Source organism: Cibotium barometz, chromosome 17, assembly GCF_041138505.1.
Source record: "Cibotium barometz isolate CiBa-2024 chromosome 17, ASM4113850v1, whole genome shotgun sequence".
Lineage (NCBI taxonomy): Eukaryota > Viridiplantae > Streptophyta > Polypodiopsida > Cyatheales > Cibotiaceae > Cibotium > Cibotium barometz.
Genome location: NC_141062.1, coordinates 58,472,465 through 58,493,975, shown reverse-complemented (window position 1 = coordinate 58,493,975; position 21,511 = coordinate 58,472,465). Strand labels below are relative to the sequence as shown.

At 46.4% G+C, this 21,511-nt stretch overlaps 1 protein-coding gene across 16 annotated transcripts in view; it reads left to right on the top strand.

Moving 5' to 3' along the window:
- The window catches only part of LOC147630229 (uncharacterized), a 215,250-nt gene that overhangs the window by 173,728 nt on the left and 20,011 nt on the right, over nucleotides 1-21,511 (top strand). For all 16 annotated transcript variants that reach the window (XM_086811883.1, XM_086811880.1, XM_086811878.1 and 13 more), the window contains 6 exons: nucleotides 13,920-13,996; nucleotides 14,091-14,164; nucleotides 14,248-14,329; nucleotides 14,457-14,551; nucleotides 14,633-14,788; nucleotides 14,917-14,983. In XM_086811883.1, the coding sequence (XP_086668009.1) occupies nucleotides 13,920-13,996; nucleotides 14,091-14,164; nucleotides 14,248-14,329; nucleotides 14,457-14,551; nucleotides 14,633-14,788; nucleotides 14,917-14,983 (551 nt within the window). The remainder of the gene's footprint in view (nucleotides 1-13,919; nucleotides 13,997-14,090; nucleotides 14,165-14,247; nucleotides 14,330-14,456; nucleotides 14,552-14,632; nucleotides 14,789-14,916; nucleotides 14,984-21,511) is intronic.

Sequence of the window (21,511 nt, the reverse complement as noted above, 5' to 3'; positions counted from 1 at the left end):
TCTCAGAGACCTCCCACTTGTGATGAGGAGCGGGCCAGACAGCCGCTCATCTGGAGCGGTACGCACAGAGCAGGGTCATATGCTGGGTTCTCGGCCTCAGTAGAGGATGGGAGGACAGATTTGCCTTGAGCATCCTGCGAGCTTGGGAGTTGCTGAGACCGGGGCTTTCTCAGAGACCTCCCACTTGTGATGAGGAGCGGGCCAGACAGCCACTCATCTGGAGCTCCGCGGTACGCACAGAGCAGGGTCATATGCTGGATTCTCGGCCTCGTCTAGCCTGGGGACCATTGGCACCTAGCTTGTCTACAGTGGCCTTCTGCCGGCCTGCATCCGATGCAGCCGCCCATTGGAGACACAGCGACATTGCCTATGGGACTGTCCACAAGCGCAACAGATTTGGCTGAGGATTCTGCGCATTTTGGCCCCCCTCTCTCCAGAGGGAATGTATACGTGGGGAGCCGCTGCTTGGTCGACTTCGTCAGGGCTAGCTATGGGATACGAGACGGAGCAGGCCAGCCATGCCATCAGATTCATTGGGGGCGAGGCTCGCCTTGTTCCCTCACCGGATTTCTCGACGGCCGGCTGGACACAGGAGAGGGATTTACGATGGGAGCTCCTCAGCAGCCTCACCATATGGTTCACCTGGAGAGCCCGTTGTTTCAGGGCTTTTGAGGGGAGAGTGGAGCCACCAGCAGAGACTGTTCAGGCTATCTGGCAGGAGTTGATTCACACCCTGCAAGGACAGTATGACCGCATCCAGGGCGATTCAGATCAAGCGATCTTGTGACGCCAGGCTTTCCACACCACTTGGCGCAACGGCCCTTTCTATACTCTACACGCGGGTACCCCCCGCTGGCACTACAGGCCACCTATTTGGATTTCCCCCCCCTCCTATTGTATGATATAGCCTCTCAGTTTATTTGTACTTTTCTGCACCTAGGGAGAGTTTCCCTAGCTGCCTTGATTGGTCTCTGCTCTGCCTTCTTATGAGTAGGAGAGGGTTTGTAGTCCATTGGGTTTTTTTATAACTAATGAAAGGATCTTTTCATGGGGAAAAAAAAAACTTACAAAAACTATATTTGCCCACATGTAGCCCAGCTACATGCTAGCAATATGGTGCCCAGCACCCTTCACTAAGATTGCCCAGCAATCCCAATGTCTGCAAATGTAGATTAACTTCAATGAGATTAACCATCTAGTGGTTGAAAATGAGCCTTACGAAAATGCCCAGCACTTCGTAATGGTTCTCCTGCATAGAACTTGTAGCAACTTTAAGATGATTCTTCCACAGCTTCAATCTTTAGAATTTGTCTTCTACTTCTTCTTCTAACTTGAATAGAGACTTTCAATTCTGAAAATCAGAATTCAGCCGGCTTCTAAGCATGTTGGAGAGGTAAAACCACCATGGTATATAATGCAGTATATCTCTCTTGAAGCGAACTGAAGTAGCGCGACCTGTTTCCCGCCCCCACCCCCCACCCTTCTCTCTTCTTTTCTCTTTTCCGCCACCCCCTCTATAGCCGTTTTGGTTTCGCTTGCCCTTCCCTTCCCCTCTCCGTGTGCCCCCCCCACCCCCCCCCCCTTCGCTTGCCTTTCCACCCCCTTCCCCTTCGCCGCCTTTTTCTTTCTTTTAAAAAAATTTAATTTCTTTCTTTCTTTCTTTTTCTTTTCTTTTTCTTTTCTTTTTCCTTTCTTTTTTGGTTTCTTTCTTTTTTCCACTTTTCTTTTCTTTTTATTTTCCTTTCTCTTTTCTTTTCTTTTCTTTCTTGTTTCTTTTTTTCTTTTTTTCTTTTTTCTTTTTTTTCTTTTCTTTTCTTTTCTTTTTCTTTTTTCTTTTCTTCTTCTTCTTCTTGTTCTTTTCTTTTCTCTTTTCTTTCTTTTCTTTTTCTTTTTTTTTCCTTTTCTTTTATTTTTTGCATCCTCCGGCCCTCCCTTTCCTCTCTTCTCCGCCATCTCTAGCCCGTCCTTGTTCCTCCGGCGCAGCGCCCTGAGGTTGTGGGTATTTCTTCATTGTCTCCGCAAGTTTCGGCCTCTTCTTGTCTTTGCCCCTAGGAGGACTCCATGGCAGCCGCTCCGTCTCCCCGGACTAAGGCCGCCGTTACCTGCCTTTCTTTTTCCGAAGCAGACCTGCAGCTTCTCGCTACGACTGTCGCATCCCTAGAGGCCTCCACTCTGGTATGCAAGATTGTCGGTAGCCGCCCCACCCGTGGCCAACTTAGAGATCTTCCTCAAGCTAGCCTCCTAGGTGCACCAGCAAAGATCGTAGATATTCATCCTTTGGGGCGCGGCTACTACTAGGTTGAGTTGGACTCACCAGCAACGTCTGATCTTGTCATGCAGCTGGGCCCCATTACACTGCGTACGGCCCAGGCCTTCTTTGCATTGTGGCAGCATGGCTTTGACCCAACATCTGACCCATTAGCTGGAGTTTCAGACTTTCTCGTGACAGTCTGCTTTCCAGGCCTTAGGAAGGAATACCTTCCTCTTCTCCAAGTGATTGGTGGCGCCATCAGGAGAGTGATGAATCCCCCCCCACGGCTGCCTCGGCCCCCGCACGAGCAATGGGGATTCCATCTCTCCGCATTCGTATTGCCTCGCCGGACTCTATGCCTCACATGATATCTATTCCCAATCTTCGGGGCGATCCCATTATGCAGCGAGCGGAGTATTTTGGCCTTCCAGGCCAATGCTTTATTTGTGGACAGATGGGTCATCTAGCGAGAGTTTGTCTTCGATATTAGACTACGTTCTTACTCATCTATGGCCTTTGGCCAGGATGGAGCTTGGTGGATCGGCACACCGAGACCAAGGAGGGGAGATGGTGACCTCTAGCCTGGAAGTGTTGCTTTTTGTGTTCATGCATACCTCTCTTGCAGTACCTCTCCCCCCTTCTTACAGATACCTCCATTGTGATCGATGGAGTACGGAGTATGCATACTCTCGTGCTCGGGCAGAGTGGCAGTACATGGAGGGTAGGATCCACGCCCACTTGGCGCAACTCCACACTAGGACAGATTGTGACTATTACCCGTTTAAGCCCGCGCTCAAGACTCTTCGAGTGGAGGGCAGTTTTGGTAGTTCCGCCTCACATAGAGATTGATATGAGGATTATCTCATGGAACATTCAGGGCTTAGGGGGGCCTCAGTGCTTTCAGAGACGAGGCGTCGTTAGTGGAGAGCTGCATTGACCTGTGGTGGGGGGATCTATCGACATTCCTTTCCTTCAGGAGTACCATCTTATTGAGGGGCGTACCCGCCGTTGCGGGAAGATTCTACCAGGCAGGAGTCATACTTTGTGGTCTCCATCCTTCGGCCCTTCAGGGACACAGGGAGGAGTGTGTCTCTCTGTCAGTGAGCAGCTTCTGCCGTAATCCCAAATAGCCTCATTCAGGACCCCGAGATTTGTAGCTGGATTGAGCAGATATGGGCGGATCTAGACTTTTCCTCAGGATATGCAGCTTGCACTTTGGATGAGGGCCTTGGGGAGGTCACTATTTTCTTACAGAAGGCAGCCCAGAGGAGATTAGAGTAATCTGAGGAGGGGCCTAGCCTCTTTAGAGTGTCTTCAGGAGAGTTCCCCGCACAGCCCATCGATTGAGAGTCAGATCGCAGCTGCTTGCACGGAGATTCGGTCCATTGAGGAGAGGAGGGTGGAGTATAGATACCATGCCAGGGCCTCATTCTGGACTCAGGCGGGTGACAGAGTTACTGGAGACTTCTTTGAGATAGCCGGCCCTCACAGGAGGAGAGACGGTATTCGCAGGCTACGTGGCCAGGATGGAGTTATTGTTTCCGATCCCCCGCAGGTGAGAGCCATCGCCACAGATATCTTCCGGTCTCTTCTCACTGGTGCCCCATTATCCCCCCAGGTGATGGATGCGCGCGAGAGAGTCTGGAGACATACGAGAGAGGTGGTTCCCCCCTCTCTTCGGTCTTTCTTATTGACCCCTTTCACTTCAGAGGAGCTGGTGGAGGTGTTGAAGGCATTACCCAGAGGCAAATGCCCGGGGGTGGATGGGCTTCTTGCTTCTTTCTTTCTTCGCCATTGGGACCTCATCGAAGGTGGCCTTCGAGAGCTTTTGAGGCATCTAGACAGCTGGCTGAGGCAGGAGACAGAGCATCATGGTATGCACAGGTCACGCATTGGTTCTCACAGCATGGCCTAGACATGGATCATCTACCACCATTCCAATATGACAGGGATGCACCACATATCCGTCTCTCTCATAGTGAGAGGAACAGAGTATTGCGATAGGACCTATGGCAGCTCTATACACGAGAGACATGGATATCACCTACAGAGCCTCTTCCACCGAAGATGCTATACTATAGAGATCACTTCATGAGTATCACTGGCATCCCATGTCTTGTAGCCTCTGCATCAGCCTCCCTCGTGGTATTGTGTCAAAGGCCTTGCAAAAATCCACAAAGCAACAACCCCGCCTGTCCGGGTGCTCGATGTTGAGGTGTCTACCCATTTGCTCAACTCATGGTCTAGTACCAATCCATAGAGTTTGGCTAGCATGTGGCAAACCATGATGAAAAAGGACCAAAACCAAGATAAAAATGGTCCAAAGGTTGAAAATAACACTACCAAGAAGTGTCCCTTCAAATTGAGAGACTATGGTCTCACTCCGGAGCAGAAAAAGCAATATATGAGTGAGGGGAAATGCTTTACTTGTGGTAGCACCGGGCATATTGCAAAGGCATGCCCAAACAAGAAGAAGCGTGATAATGCAAATGCATCAAAGCCTAATGTGCATATGGTTCCGGATGTGCAGGGCAACACTTCACATGATAGCAAAGACAGGGTTGTATGTAAAGCTTGGGGACAGCTCAAGGATCAGCCTGCTTTGTTCATGTTTGATGATTGTGCATCTGAGAATTTCATATCCACACAGATGGCAGCTACTTTGGGTATTGAAGTGGAGGACATGGGTCCTCAAATTGAAGCAGGGGTGCCTTTGTTGGTAGAGAAGTGCAGGTCATGTCTATTTTTGGCAAGTTGCGCATACTCATTCAAGGCTATGTGGATTATGAGGATTTTCTTGTGGCGCCTTTGAATGGCTGTGATGTATTGCTTGGAAAGCCTTGGTATACACGTATTGATCCGTGCAAGGCTTACAAGACCAACAGGATCACCTTCATGCATAAAGGTCGAGAGCATGTAATTGATGCTGGTGAAGAGGATGGTACCATTTCCCTTGTATCTCATGTACAAATTAAGAAAGTAATGAAAAAGAGTGTTTTTGCGTACTTGATTTTTGTACGAGATCATGTTGAGAAAAATAATGTACATGATAACACTCTTAGTAATGATAGGCTGAAAATTTTACAAGAGCACAATGATTGTTTTGTTGATGAGTTACCAAATGAGTTACCACCCGTACGACTGGAAGATCATCACATTGATCTTGTGCCGGGTAGCTCACCACCTAATAGGCCAGCCTATCGTGTAAGTGCATCCCAAAAAGAGGAGATCATGAAGCAGGTGAATGAGCTTCTTGAGAAGGGTTTGGTTCAGCCAAGCTCTTCCCCATATTGTTCACTCGTCCTCTTGGTTCAAAATAATGATGTATCCTTTCGTATGTGTTAATTATAGAGCTTTGAATAAGCTTACCATCAAAAATCGGCTTTCGATTCCACGCATAGACAATATCCTTAACAAGTTGGATGGATCGGCATGCTTTAGCCGAATTGATCTCAAGAGTGGGTATCATCAAGTGCGTATAGTGCCTGAGGATGTACACAACAAAACTTCTTTCAGGACAACATTTAGGCATTATGAGTATCTTGTTATGCCTTTTGGTCTTACGAATGCCCCGGCTACATTCAATAGAATGATGGATCGCATATTCCGTGGGTACAGAAAATTTACAGGTGTCTTCTTTGATGACATCCTAGTCTTCTTTGGTCATTGTTTTTGAAGAACTTCGTAAGCATAAACTCTTCATAAATGCAAAGAAGAGTGAGTTCTTCTTGTCAGAGATACATTATCTTGGGCATATTGTGTCCAAAGATGGAGTTCGGATGGATCCTGCAAAAATTGATGCAATTCGGAATTGGCCCGAATTGAGTTCGGTGCATGAAATCCGTAGTTTTCTTGGATTATGCTCTTACTACCGCAGGTTCATTAGGCACTTTGCATGGATTGCTTCTCCTTTGCATGATTTGACAAAGAAAAAGGCCACATTCAAATGGACTAATGTAGAGAGGGATGCATTCCTCAAATTGAAAGATGCAACTACTTATGGTCCAGTGTTGATCATTTCGGACTTGTAAAAGCCTTTTAGTGTGGAATGTGATGCATCTGGAAATTGCATAGGAGCTGTCCTTAATCAAGAGGGACAAGCCGTGGCTTATGAGAGCCATAGATTGCATGATGCAGAGTTATCTCTTGGCATTTATGAGAAAGAGCTCTTGGCTGTAATTCATGCACTTACTATCTGGAAACATTACCTTCTTGGGACTGATTTCACTGTGAAGACAGATCACCAGAGTTTGAGGTATTTTCTTACCCAAACTAAGTTGTCAGAGAAGCATATGAGGATGGCTAATTTCCTCTCTATGTTTCATTTTCAAATCTTGCACACCTCAGGAAAGAAGAATGTAGTGGCAGATGCATTGTCATGAAAGCCGTATGTAGCAGCTATCTCGGTTGCCTCTCACGGAGACTTGTCTGCCATGCGTGATTTGTATCATACGGATGTTGATTTTGCCACTATTTGGGCTGATTTGATGGTTGGTCATGCACATTCCTCATATGTGGTCAAAGAGGGTTATCTCATGAAAGATAATTGCCTATGTGTTGGGTCTAACATGAGGCAAAAGGTTTTGGATGAGTGCCATGCTCCTCCATATGCTGGTCATAGAGGCATAATGCCTACTACGCAAATGATTGAGCGGTATTTCTTTTGGCTAGGTATGCGGAAGGACATAGAGACATATGTACGTGCATGTATCACCTGTCAAAAGGTGAAATTTGATAGGCAAAAGGCACGAGGTTTGCTTCAGCCGTTGCCTATTCCCACGCAGCCATGGGAAAGTATTACAATGGATTTCATTACGGACTTGCCACGGACCCAACAGGGTCATGATGCAATTTGGACAATTGTGGACACATTTAGCAAGCAAGCTCATTTCTTGCGAGTCAAAAAGACCATCAAAGCTGAGCATATGGTTAAAATATATCTTGCACAAGTGTTCAAACATCATGGAATGTCGAAGTCCATTGTGAGGTTGCAAATTCAGCCGTGTTGGATCTCTTGAAATGTTATGTGGCGGATCAGAAGTCTTCTTGGGAGAAGTACTTACCGCTTGTGGAATTTGCATACAAGAACATGGTGCATGCATCTACGGGAAAGGCCCCATTTGAGATTGTTAATGGTAAGGTGGTTCTGCTACCAATCCTTCGCACAAAGGATGAGATATTTGCAACGGATGAGTATGTAAGAGACTTGGATATTACTTTTGCTCAGGTGCGGACAACCATTGCAAGGTCACAACACAAGCATAAAAAGGCTGCCAACAAGCATAGAAGGCAATTGGATGTTAAAGAGAATGATTGAGTATTGCTGAAATTTGAGAAAGCAAGACTTGCAAAGAGGCCTGGCAAAGAGGGTGCATATCCTAAGCTTGCAACCAGGTACTATGGGCCTTTTCGAGTGATCGAGAAGTTAGGTGAACCCCCTGAGTGTTATCCTTGATCAAGGCCTTGTCCTTTACTATGGGTTCTCCCTCTCTGAACTAATTTCACCAGCTTTTGGTAATTAGAGTCATGAAGTGAGGCATGTTTTACCTTCTCTAGGATAGGGCTATTTGACATAGAGATTGCACTTAGAAAGGACTTGTAGCGGTTGAGGGTGTTTAGTACAGCATTATCCTTCCTAGGATGTAATTTGATGTCAAAATAAAATTCTTGCAAGATTTCAATCCATGCCTCATGTCGAGATTGGGCTAGGTAAATATCCAGTTTAAGCTCTTGTGGTCAGTTACAAGTGGGAACTTGCAACTCCAGTGACATTATTAAGGTGACAAAGCATGGCCAATGAAGCACCTTTCAGATTGGCATTACCTAGTCACTGGCACATACACATGCTTTTCATGTGAGTCTCCTTCGCAAGTATGTAGGGCCGGAGCCCACTAAAACACACCCATGAGGACCTAAGGAAACCTTGAAAACACTAGACGAAACCCTAAAAATGCAGTCTCCTGAGCAGAAATGAAATGAAATGAAATGATATATTAACATCTCTAAGAGGCCATAATGCATTGCCTGTGAGACCAAGACTAAGAGTACATATGAAGTTGGTGTCTCATCAAAGAGAACAACTAAATGAGACTAAAAAGTACAATAAATTGATTGTCTTACAGTTATAAGAACAGAATTGTAAGACTTCGAGATGATACTGAGTAGAAAATACTGGAAAATATTGAAAAATGTATATCAGGTAGATCCATGTATGCTGATCAGTTGAAGTGTTGCCCTCTCCTTAGATCAAATATCTCTGCCATGGGGCTGTCTAGAATGGAGAGGTTGTAGAAGCGAGGTAGGTGCCTCCGATGCCAAGCAATAATGGCTCTCATCTGGCAATGGTGAGGATGCCGTGGTCGGGATCCTAGTGGGCGTGGCCGACGAGCACGACATAAGATGACTGCTCTATCCGTGGTGACTCCCTGGGAGCGTGGTCGGTGCCCTGATGGCCCAATGGAAGAGGTATCAGGAGGTGTGTGGGCTGGGTCACTGGTGCCGGTGCCGGTGCTGGTGACGAAGAAATCTGTCAGGGTCCTCCATCTAGGTACATCATGGCTCGGTCTCCTGTCTGCCAAGAGGGTCTCTCTGTGTCTCCTGAGCTCAAGTAGGAAAAATCCTAGGCATCTCTGATCCTCAAACTCCATGACCCTGCGTAACGGCCCAAAACGCTCTCGGAAGAGGCAGTGATATCTCCCTCGGATCTCTTAATAGACTGTACATCAGCAAATGTAGTGCTCCTCTGTCTCTGCCTCCTGGTAGCATAGTTGACAAATGCGGTCATCCAAGATCTGATGCACATATCGCCCTGTCTCAATCCACAACTGGTGTGATGAGGTCCGGATCTGTCCAATGACACAATGTATCCCATGTGATAGGTGTACATCCATGTACGCTGGGCGGTTGATAAAATCATCTGGTGAGAGGTGTAGAAAATGGCTCTTGTAATGAGCCATTTTCGTGCCTAAGGGCTCAAGGGGACTAGTCCATGTCCTCTTTGTGTCCACTCTGATGATATCCATCCTGATCACACGATTTTGCTCTGAGCGGGTGAGATCCAAAAATGGACAATCCAGACTGTACTGAAAGGGTGGTAGTGCCTCTATCCGCAAACCATGTAGGTCAAACCATGATCTCATCTGAGCGTATCAGCAATGAGTATCTCCATCCTCTGCCAACTGTATCGATGAGGTCAATGCCAATCGGGAGTACCTCTGCTGAGGGAGCTCCCATAGCCGCTATAAAAAGGTAACTGCCTAGAATAGGGCCTCGGTCACTACTGGTGCGGCACCCAGCTTAGCCCGAACAATCTCGTGGTACTGATGATTTGCTCCGAATCATGCGGGCAATCATCATAATCAGTGATCTCTCCATTTGCCTCCATCCCTCATCCGTCCCTCTGAGATCTATGATGTATGCTGGGCCCCCAAATTGGAGCTCCATACAGGAGGGTCGGTGTGACAAGCGTATCAAATAGCCACAATTTGGTGCGCGGCTCCTGAAACTGTATGTGTGCACACTGCCTCTCAAGTGCGCCCAAGGCTGCATGCCCTCAAGCTAATCTAGTTGCTGCTGCCTCCTTCAAGGAGAAACGCGGTCCTGTGAAAGTAACTCCCAAGTAGACATATGACCTGACGTACTCAATCCGCTCCCCTCGGAAAGTGAACTGAGGCTCTGATCTCGTCACCCATGCCTGTGTGGTGTTAAACACCATAACCTTGGTTTTCCCAAGGTTTACTGTCAAATCTCTATCCGCACAGAAAGCTTGTAATGCATCCAAGTGTCTCTGTAATCCCTCCGGAGAGTCTGAGATTAGAACAATATCATCAGCATATAACAAGATGGGTATCATTACCCCTGCCATGCATGCCCCTGGGCCTCCCAATCTGTCTACATAATTGGAGACCACATCAATGTAGAGTCCAAAGAGGGTGGGCGATAGTGGGCATCCCTGCTTCACCCCTATCGTGCTGGTCACCATATCAGATAGTCCGCGTGGAGCTCGGACTCTGCCTGTCACAAACTCATACAAAGCATATATCCCCCACTGCATATCCTCAGGTACCTCAATGTCATGCAATCTGTGCATAAGCCTAGCACGTGGTACGGTATTGAAGGCTTTGCAGAAGTCCACAAAACAGCAGTATATCCTTCTCTTCTGTGCCCTACCCTCTTCAATAAGTGCCCGAAGTGTTAGTATGTGATCCAAGGTAGGAAATCCTCTCCTGAAGCCGGCTTGTCCATGTGCTCGATGACCATGCCTCTGCCCAACGGCTCAACTCCGACTCCAATATAGAGCCATATAGTTTGGCCAAGTAATGACCAATCATGATCGTCCTGTAATTGCCTAGTGCCATGGGGTCCCCACTCTTAAAGAGTGGTACAATGATATGCTCTGTCCAGTTTGCCAGGAAACCCTCACAAATGGCACGATTAAACACATGTACGATGATGAGCGGAGCCAAAGTGTCGCGTGCATATGAGAAGTGCTCTCCAACTAGCCCAACATGATCCTATGCCTTTCCATTCTAAAACCTGTCTATCGCATCTAGCACCATCCGCATAGTAAAAACGGTGCTGCTAGCCGGTCTAGCTCCCAGTGGAGGGGGGGTGGGGGGCTGTCCTGGTGCATCATATAGCTCTCTAGCATAAGTATGCCATGCCTCAGGTGCAGTAATCGGAGTACTAGGCTCTCTCTCCTGAAACATCTTCCATGCCCTCTTGCTGTCCTTCCCTAGGAAGAGTAAATCTCCTCCTCTAGCTTAGTCAGGTAGGCTTGTTTCTTCCTCCGCACAAGGCGCCGAAAGATCATCCTAGCTTGTCTATGCGTGTGAGTCCCAATGGCAATCTCACACTGTAGCTGTACTCGTGTCTCACGACACTCATCATCAGTGCTGTAGGGGGGGGGGGTGTGGAAGGGATCATAGTGCAGGGAAACGCATATGAGGCGGATGCATGTAGTACACTTGCCAATCCTCTCGTGATCTCGTCCAGAGGGCTATGCGGGTCTAAAGCAAAACAAGCCATCAGATACTGCATCTCGGTAAACCCCAACCGTAAAACCCTAAAAATGCAGACATGAAGCTTAAAAATGCAGACATGATGACTTGAAGAACCCTAAAACAGCGCGCGAAACCCTAGAGAGAGAGAGAAATGAAATGTTATATTAATGTCTTCAAAAGGCCATAATGACCTATGAGACCAAAAAGTTACATCATGGTGGATCTAATACAATGTCTGGATAAAAAACCAGAAAATGGAAAAGAAAAATAAAGATGATACTTCTGGCACCTAGAAAATGAAACTGGAACTGGAAGGTAAACAGAAACCCTTATAGGGTGTGAATATAGTGAGGGGGGGCTACGCTATGGAGGTGAGTGGAGTATAGTGAGGGGATACAATATCATGTGGGAGGGCTGGGGGCAGCGAAGTGGCAAGCGGACTGTGTAGGAGGAGGGGTAGAGGCGGAAATCGAGAAGAGGCAGAGGCGAAGAGAGGGATGGCTCTATGGTGAAGCAGGGAGGGGAATCGACAGCGATGGTGAGGGTTGGGGGCAGGGAAGTGGCAGGCGGATTGTGTGGGAGGAGAGAGAGTTAGACATCCCAAATACTTTTTGTAGGCCCCCCACCACAGATGGTGTATTGCTTTATTAGAATGATGAGAAGATAACGCAAATCTGTAGATTTTCTGATCTCATGCTTGACCTTCAACCTTCACCTTTGGAGTCCCCTTTGTCCATACTGGCCCTTGGCATGCTTCAGCCCTTTGAATTGTAAGATGCCCAAATGAGATCCTAGCCTATTCTTTTATAGTGCCTTTTATGCTGGTCGGTGGGTACAAAAAGGTAGTCGGCATGTTGGTTTGCCTCCAACGACCTGATTTTCCCAGCCTTCAATAGGCATCTTTTCATATACAAGTTGGCCGCCTCTAGCAATGCTGTCCAGCCTGCCCTTTGAGGCTGGTCGCCTACCAGTTTGGCTGCCCATGGCTGGCCGACTGGTTGGCCAAGCCACAAGGGCTGGCCGTCTTGCTGTCTGGGCCCCTCTAGGCCTGGCCGACAGCACGCCAAGCCATAGTCTTGGCTGTTGGGCATTGGCCATGGGCCTCTTGGCCCCTAAGGTGGCCCACAAGGATACTCCCTTGATAGGCAAGGGTTACAACCCTTTTCTAGGGTATTCCAAAGGGCTGCCCCTTTCTTCTACATGCAACTACACATATGCCTGGTATCTGGCTACAAACCAAACACCCGGAACACCTGTCATCATCGTTCTAGAGGGTGACTCACAGCATGGACTGGCACTGCTTCATGTGCGGAACTTGCACACCTGACCAAGGCCATGTAACGGGACTTGTAAACCTGACCTTGGACGCTAGGAGTGGAACCCTGGCTGACTCATCCCGGAATGGGGCTCACAAGGGACCAGTTTCCACTCTAGGTCCTACACATGTTGTACAGATATGTCCACGTGGCATCCAAGTGGGGGATGCATGTAACATTGGGTCGAAGTTCGAGAGGTATTGGTAGAATAATAGTTTCTTGGGCCCGAGAGGAAACAGGCTGCTCTCAAGAGTCCTTGAGGTTGTCTCCGCCAAATCAAAAAATTTCTTGGAAGAATTCCCTTCCAAGCAAGTGGACATCTGTTAAATGTGAGGCAAGGTCTATGGGAAGTGCCATCAGGATCCAATCTCTAACCTAAGAGCGGGAAGGATGAGACCCAAAAATCTTTCCAATGAGACTTCCGTATCAAAATCTGCCTGTAAGGTCCTGAACTCGTCTTCAGAGAAAAGGATTGTTCTCTCGGCTGTTGGGGGTGTAGGATTATTGGGTTGGGCAGAAGCCATAATGCCAATGGAAGAGCGGGCGACCAACTTGAACACAGTAAAAACTTTTCGGCATGTTGATGCAGGCAAAGAAGTGGGAGAGGCAGGAGGTGAAAGATGTTTTATTCAAGACCACTGCAAACAGTTTCGAATTAGGGTTTTTTTCAGGCTGGTCACTGTGGATCTAGCAGTTCCATTCTGTTTGTAAGGTTTTGTAGCCCTGTTTCATATGTCTTCTGTGCTCGCGTATGGCCTGCACTCCTACACCTTTAGTACGGGATACAGGAATTCCTAGTTCCCATTGTCATAGTGCCTGCTGCAGAGGTCCCCGAGAATAGCTCTTGGTTGTAAGAGTGCAAGCTTTCTTGTAGAACCTTGTGTGTCGTTTGCTGTGCCCTGCTGAGTGTTGCTGGCTGCCTTGTGTGTCGTATGCGTAGACACCCTGATGATTGAGCCAATCATTGCAGAGTTTATATTGATGATTGTGTGAGACAACAGTTTGGACCAAGAGGTGCAAGAAGAACATCCTCGAGACTTCCCCCTTCGGCCATACCATGAAAAATGAAAGACCAAAGCTCAAGAGTCCTCCTACCTAGGACACTAGCTTCTGGAAGAATACAAGGATCAGGACCAGGTGGTAAGCAGGCAAGGAAAACAATACAAGATGAATTAACACCACCTAATGCTTCCAAGTCTTCAAGGGGCCCGATGTGTTAGCCAGCCAATGGAATTATAAAACTCTCAAATCTCTGGTGGTGTTTGTTTAGTTATGCTTTAGAAAGTTGGGATGAGTAACAAATGCATAGAACTAAAGGTGAATGGATTTGAAAGAGAAGAAGTGATGCAGGTACCCTAGTAGCAGTGTTAAACTTCTCCAGGGTGCTGATTATTTGGGTGGTTACCTTATTCAGCCTGAGAGTCAAGGTAAAAAAGTGAACAGATTCATCTCTCTTCATGCTAAATTTTTTCTACTTACCCTTTAAAGAATTCAATGATTTACTCTTCTTTTGTTTTTCAGAGAGAACCACGAATCAGCATGATCCAAACTGGTCATTCAAACTTATTGATACTGGATGTTCCAGTGATGTTGAGGTAATTAGTGGTAAATTGGGACATCTTTTATACATGCCAACTTGTGTTTGTGTGAAATACAGGCCAAAATTGTGTCTTTTTAGGGTGTAGCAAGAACATCAAGACAGTACACAGCAGGGAAAAGCCTAAATGGAAGTTATGCCAGTGAAGAGAGATCAGAAACAGGTGAGATAATTTTAAAGTAATGACTTATTTCTCTCGTGTAGTTATCATAATCTTTCTTAAGGTATGTGGAAACTTAGAAAGCATTGTCTCACGTGTATCATGGTTTGACTAATGTAAACCCCACCAGGTGGAAATGCATCAAGTTCAGGGAGAGATTTACATGATATACAATGTTATTTATCAAATGCACAACACACTTTGTCTGAACCCAGTGCAAAGCTGGTATATTTCTCTCCATTATTTGAGAGATTCTGAAGATAGAGGAACTTTATTGAGTTTTGATGACATTTTGGTAATCTCCAGGACTTGGATCTAGAACAGAGTGGAATGAACACAGCCTGTTCCCCATCAGCATCATTGCTTGCACGATCATCAAAGCTCTGCTTTCAAGTAGATGGATGGGGCTTCTCACAACAGAGCCCTAATCTTGCAGCCTATGATCGTTGTATGGCAGTCAAGGTAATACACGATGTTTCTGTGGCAAACCTGTCTTATAAGAATGTGTTGAATGCCATTGTTTTTTAGAAATATGACCGCAGAGTTTTTTGAAGAATCTTCTTGGTCTCGTTTTACTTTCACTTGTACAGGTTGAGTCAAAGGATACAGTAGATAATGTACAATCTAACACAAGCTTGGAGCTTCAAAAAATTCAAGGTTGCCACATTGCCTTCCTTTTGGCAGTAGACAGCTTTGTGTGAGAAATACTTGATGTGTAGAATCATGATTTTGGATGAAAGAAATTGTTACTTTTCAGCAGTTAAGTGCCTACAAAAAGACATGAATTGCTACAAAGAGATAATGGAAAGAACTTGGTACTAAATTTAGGAAGAAATAGAAACTGACAATGGCTAACATCACATGTCATTCGCAATTCATTAAATGACGATGCATCAGATGGACAAACTTAAAGATAGAAGGATAGATCAGATTGCTGAATATGACCTGTGAGACCCAAATAAGAAGTACATGGCCATACGAAAACATTAAATGATCTACCACATTGGCTAGCATCATCGAGTTTATGCGCCTGCAAGAGTGAAATGTCCATAGAACCTTCCGTGACTGCAGAGTGAAGCTGGTTCTTGATAAGTTGTTTCCGCGATGACGTGAAAAAACACCACCAAGTCCTTGTATGTTCCATGAGACAATCCTCATGAAGACAAGGATTGAAAGCTGCAACTAGATCTCTTGGCCGACCAGCTTTCAAGGCGGGAACATGTCTGGCACAAGTGAGGGATGGGAAATTCTCCAGTGAGAGGTCCACCTTTCCTTCCCATTCCAGGGAGAAATCATTTCCCTTCTCAAGAATGGGAGAAGGGGAGCGTAATGTAGCATCATCATTACAATCCGGTTGCAATGCAAAATGTGATGTATCATCATCATTACATTTTTGCTGCAGTAATGCATCCTCATCACCATGACAACCCAACCACAAAGCATCCTCATCCTGTGCAGAATCATCATCATGTGTAGCCAAGGATGCAAAGGTGTTAGGGTGTTCCACTGAGTGCATATGCGCCCCCAGACCCCCATCCTTGCACCGGTCACCATCACCCATGTCTGTGTAGTATGCTGAGGTGTAGGAGCAGCAAGGGGGGGGGGGGAGAAATCGGATGAACATGTCCACGCTGCCTCCTAATGTGGCCCTTGGATCCAGGACAATCTCTAGCAATATGACCCTGCCGGTAGTAAATAGGACACTGATCTGCTCTGCCATAATTCTCCATCGTGTGTCAAAAATTTGAGCCATCTGGTCTCTGTAATAAGATGTAACCAATCAGTGATTGAAGGGTCAGGAACAAAAACTCGGGGTACTTCATCAAAGGTAGCGGAAACTACTATGGAAGTAGTCGAGGGTGGCCGTGAAAGGATATGTACTTCGAAGACCTGACAAATACAGCTCCTATGGAAGGAACAAGCTTCCAAAAAACCTGAGCAAGAGCGGGAAATCTGAGGGAGATTGGAGTAAGGCACTTATTCTCGCAGGATCAAAGTCCAGCTGGTATTCAAAGAAGAATAATTTCCACGGGCCAAGGGGAAAATGGCTGCTGGCAAGTGCCTAAGATGTGGCGTTCGGGGAGTTGATGCCAACTTAGAAGAACCTCGTCCAAGTAGATGCGCATCAAGAAAGTGCACAGCCAGCTCTGAAGAGAGGGCTGCCAGAAGTCAATCTCTAACTTGAGAGCAGGCAGGGTGAGAGCCATAGACCCTCCCGATGAGAGTGGTCTTCATTACACTGCTAATGTCGCTTCGGAGGATGAGAAGATCGTCTAGTGAAAAATTGATAGTTCTCACAGCCTTTGGGAGTGCAGAACAATTGGCTTGGGCAGAATCCATAATGCCAATCAAGGGACAGGTGGCCGATTTGAACATAGTAGGAGTTTTCCGTATGTTGGTGTAGGCAACAAAGCGGGGGCTGAAAAGCGGGAAAAAAAACAGAGGCGAGGAGGGGTGGAAGAGGAAGGTGAAGGCGGGAATCAGGATAACTCCAGAGGCAGAGGCGGAAGGCCGGAGGAGAAGGCAAGCAAGAGCACTGGTGGGCAGGTGAAAAGCTGGACAGGAGCAAGGCGGGCAGGAGAGAAGGCGGGCAAGAGGGGGCAGGCAGGAGAGATGGCGGGCAAGAGAGGGCTGATGGCTGGAAACGAAATGGCCGGCAGCAGGAGGAAGGTGCTCAGATGCACTGGGGGTGGGGGAGCCTCTCGTTGGGGTCGCTCACTCTAAAGGAACTTTTCTTTCTCGGGTCTATGACACTCTCGGTCTTACAAAAAATCTTCTATATCATTGTCTGAACTCACTGCAAATGGAGCAAGCATTGAGTTCTTTCATGAACACTGCACATCAAAGCAAGGCTCATCGGGCACACTCTTTGGTCCACTGCAGATGGAACTAAAGGTGTAGTATGTACCTTAGTGAAAGCTGCAATTATTCCTTATATGATCGGTCATGGAATTATTATCCTTGCCAGAGCGTAGTGGATTATGCTTATGCAGGGTGGATTTAAAATTGGTGTGCTTAATGTGTATGCTCCTAACCTTAGAGGAGAAAGAATTCTTTTTTGGAATGCCATCATGGACTCTACCTCAGGCAGAGCATTGGATCACTCTAGGTGGCTTCGACATGGTTGAGCAACCCACATATAAGAAGGGGGGCATGAAGGCATCATTCACCCACTTGAGAGGGCATTCTGGGTGAGATTTATCTTTTTCTTACATGGAAGGGTTGATGGCTAGAGGATGATTTCTATAGGAAGCGCGACATACTTCCACAAACAAACACATATGGATCACATGAGTGCAGTATTGCAAACAAATTAGCAAGATTCCAAACAATATAGTGCTGCATGTTGCAGTTACGCCTCCTTGGACCTCTTTTATGTCGATGATTGGGCACTTGATAGAGGTGCAACTATCTTCATCACTCCAGGCACCTCAAAGTTAGACCATTGTTTTGTAGTTCTGTGCTTGACATCTGGAGAGCTAAACCTCTCCTCCTCAAGTACGCATTTCTAAGTCTCTTTACTCGGATGGAAACTTATCTTGCCAGGTGATGGATGTTTCGAGAGCTTGTGATGCTCCCGACACTAGGCAAAGAGTTGATGTTGCCTGAGAGTGTTAGTGATCTTTATCACAGTGTGGCCCTAGCTAGGAGGCAAGAGATCTTGGATAGAGAGAGAGAGAGATAGATTATTGCTTTGCAGAGGGAACTTCAAAAACACCTTGATGCCCAGTGGATCTCAGATGCATTATGCATCGTTAGAGCTGCGTTGCAAGACTCTTTTGGGCAGTGTGCAGAGTTTCATCATCATGCACAAGAGTCATTTTGTATTCACATGGGGGGTAGATGCTACAGGCATTTCTTTGCTGCCCATAGCCTCTCCCATAACAGGGAATGCGTGAGACAGCTGCAAGACTCGCAGACAGCGAGTGCTTCACTCCCAGCCTGCCCTAGCCATGAGGGAAGAGATCTTGGATAGAGAGAGAGCCATCAATCATAGATTATGTGCTTTGCAGAGGGAATTAAAAAAACACCTTGATGCCCAGTGGATCTCAGATTTTTTATGCACTTTTAGGGCTGAGTTGCAGGACTCTTTTGAGCAAGGTGCAGAGTTTCGTTATCATGCACAGGAGTCATTCTGGATTCAGATGGGAGCTAGATATAACATGCATTTCTTTGCTGCCCATGGCCTTTCCCATAACAAGGAATGTGTAAGGCAGATGCAAGACTCATAGGGAGGACTGCTCCACTCAGAGCCTAACACGGTCGAGAGGATGGCCTCTGAATTTTACGGTTGCTTGTTTTCTGCAGAGACTGACTCCCCTCAAAGGGATAGGGCACAACAGAAGGTATGGGAGCCCCTACCCAGGCTGATATCAGATGACATGTGTGCATTACTTGATACTCCTTTCTCAACAGATGAGTTTAGACATGTGATTCAGGCATTACCACATGGTAAATGTCCTGGGGATGATAGCCTCTCCCCCAAGTTTTTCATGAGTTTTTGTGATGCCATTCGGGATGAGATCTCTATAGCATTATGAATACGGGGAACATGAACTCTATGCCACCTTTTCTTACCGAGGGTCATATCCAGCTCATCCCTAAGGATGGTGATGGTGATAAGACTAACATTGCCCAGTGGAGGCCTATCACATTTCTTGGGATTGCATACAAAATTCCTACCAATGCAGTAAGCATGAGATTGCAGCCAATGTTACAGATAGCCATTCATGACACAAATAGGATTCCTCCAAGGAAGAAACATCTTTGATAACATCTTTTCCATTTGGGAGGTGGTAGAGTGGGCCAAGGCAAGTAATCAGCCCTTGGCAATCTTGCTACTTGATTTTGAGAAAGCCTATGACAGAGTGGATTCGTACTTCTTAGAGGGTACTCTTCTATGCATGGGATTCTCTCAAGATTGGATCAGAGGTGTCTCTTACCTTTATCGGGAGGCTCAAATCACTATGCTTGCTTGTTGAGGTCAAGGTGAGCACTTCCAGATCTCTCACTCCGTACGGCAAGGGCTGCCCCTTTGCTCACCTGTGGTATCTCATTGTTGCAAAAACTTTGAGCATTTTCCTTCCCTCAAGTGCCAGAGTATCTGGAATTAGATTGCCATTGCTTATAGAGGAGGAGCTTTTGGACTCTGAGTTGGCTGATGATACAACGATGTTTCTTGAGGCATCTTACTCACTGGCTTGAAAGAGTATTGTCTAGTAGTAGGAGCCTTTATAAATTGGCATAAGTTTGTTGGATTTTGGGTCAATCACCTTGATAGGATTGATTGGGGCACATTTGTTGGCTTCACTTGGATTGAGAGAGGACACACTGCCAGATATCTTGGATGCCAAGTTGGGGTACACATTACACCTCATGAGCATAAAGAAAAATCTCCTTTATTGGAGCTCTAGGAAGTTGGTCTGGCATCTGGAGCCCTGGGTGTTGCTTGCCACAGCTTGGTTGTCACTTCTTGTTTGTGTTATGACCATAGATGCATTAGACAGTTGTTTCGGAGGGAGATCCGCAACTTCTTATGGTTAGGGCTTGATGGCACATTAGATACAAGGGCCATAGTTGCTTGGGAAACTATTATCTTTCCCAAGCACGAAGGGGGATTGAACATCATTGATCTCAAGATCCAGTGCAAAGCTCTGCTTTGCAAGGTGGTGGTTAGTATCGAGCCCTGGAAGGATTTCTTTATGTACCATATTCTTAGATGTGTCCCTGAGAGCGTAGGCACACACCACATTTTGTTTTCTATGAGGCAGATTACCGCCCCCCATCCTCTCCACTTTTTTATATTTTTACGTCATAGGAGATTGACAAGCAGACCATTATGTGGAACGGCCTTATCAAAGATATTCTTGACAGACCCTTGGGTGTAGCAGGGTATATGCAGTGGCCAGGTTTGGAGAGATGCATAGCGAGACAATACTTGACTTCAAGAATTTTAAGTGTGTTCAAAACGATCAGACAGAGCCATTTACGGAGCATCTCAGAGGGAGGCACTGATGGATTGCACAGATTGATGCAGCTATACCTAACCACTGACTCACTGGTACATTTTTAGATGTGTATCATCAATTGTGGTTGGGTTTTCTTTTTTGTGACAGGTGCCCCCCCTCAAGTGTTTGGATTCCCAAAGCCAGAGGAGAAAGAGGGTGTTTCCTTCTATTTCATTGAGTTTGGATGGCGGATGGAGAGATGTGATGTACAGGTGATCACACTTGGCTCTGTTTGTTTGCTGTTCATGGCCTCTCCCATAACAGGGAATGCGTTAGACAGTTGCAAGACTCGCATAGGAAGTGTTCCACTCAGAGCCTGATATGGTCAAGAGAACTGCCTCTGATTTTTATTGCCGCTTGTTATCTGCGAGACTTACTCCCCTCAAAAGGATAGGGCACAGTAGAAGGTTTGGGAGTCCTTGCCTAGGCTGATTTCGGATGATATGTGTGCATTAGTTGATGCCCTTCTTTCAGCAGATGAGTTTAGACATGGGATTGTGGTAAAGTCCTGGGGATGATGGCCTCTCTCCCATGTTTTTCATAAATTTTTGGGGTAACATGGATGAGCTCACTATGGAATACTGGCTCTATACCTCCTGTAGAGGATATGTGGAACACTGGCTCTATACCTCCTTTTCTTAGCGAGGGTCTTATCCACCTAATCCCTAAGGGTGGTGATAAGACTAACATTCCCCTGTGGAGGCCTATCACATTGCTTGGGACTGCAGACAAAATTCTTGCCAAAGCAGTGAGCATGAAGTTGTAGCCATTGTTACAGGTAGTCATTCTTGACACACAATGGATTCCTCCAAGGAAGAATCTTCTTTGATCATATCATCTTCTTTTGGGAGGTGGTAGAGTGGGCCAAGGCAAGTAATCAGCCTTTGGCAATCTGGCTACTTAATTTTTTAAAAACATTTGAGAGTGGATTGGGACTTCTTGGTACTCTCACAGACATGTGATTTTCTCAAGATTGGATCAGAGGTGTCCCTTCACAGAATATCACTTGCTTGTGTAGGTTGAGGTGAGCACGTCGAGATTTCTCACTGCGTTAGGCAGGTTGGCCCACTGCTCCCTTGTTGTATCTCATTGTTGCAGAAACTTTGAGCATTTTCCTTTGCACCAATGCCGGAGTATCTGAATTAAGATTGCAATTGCGCACAGAGGAGCTTCTTTT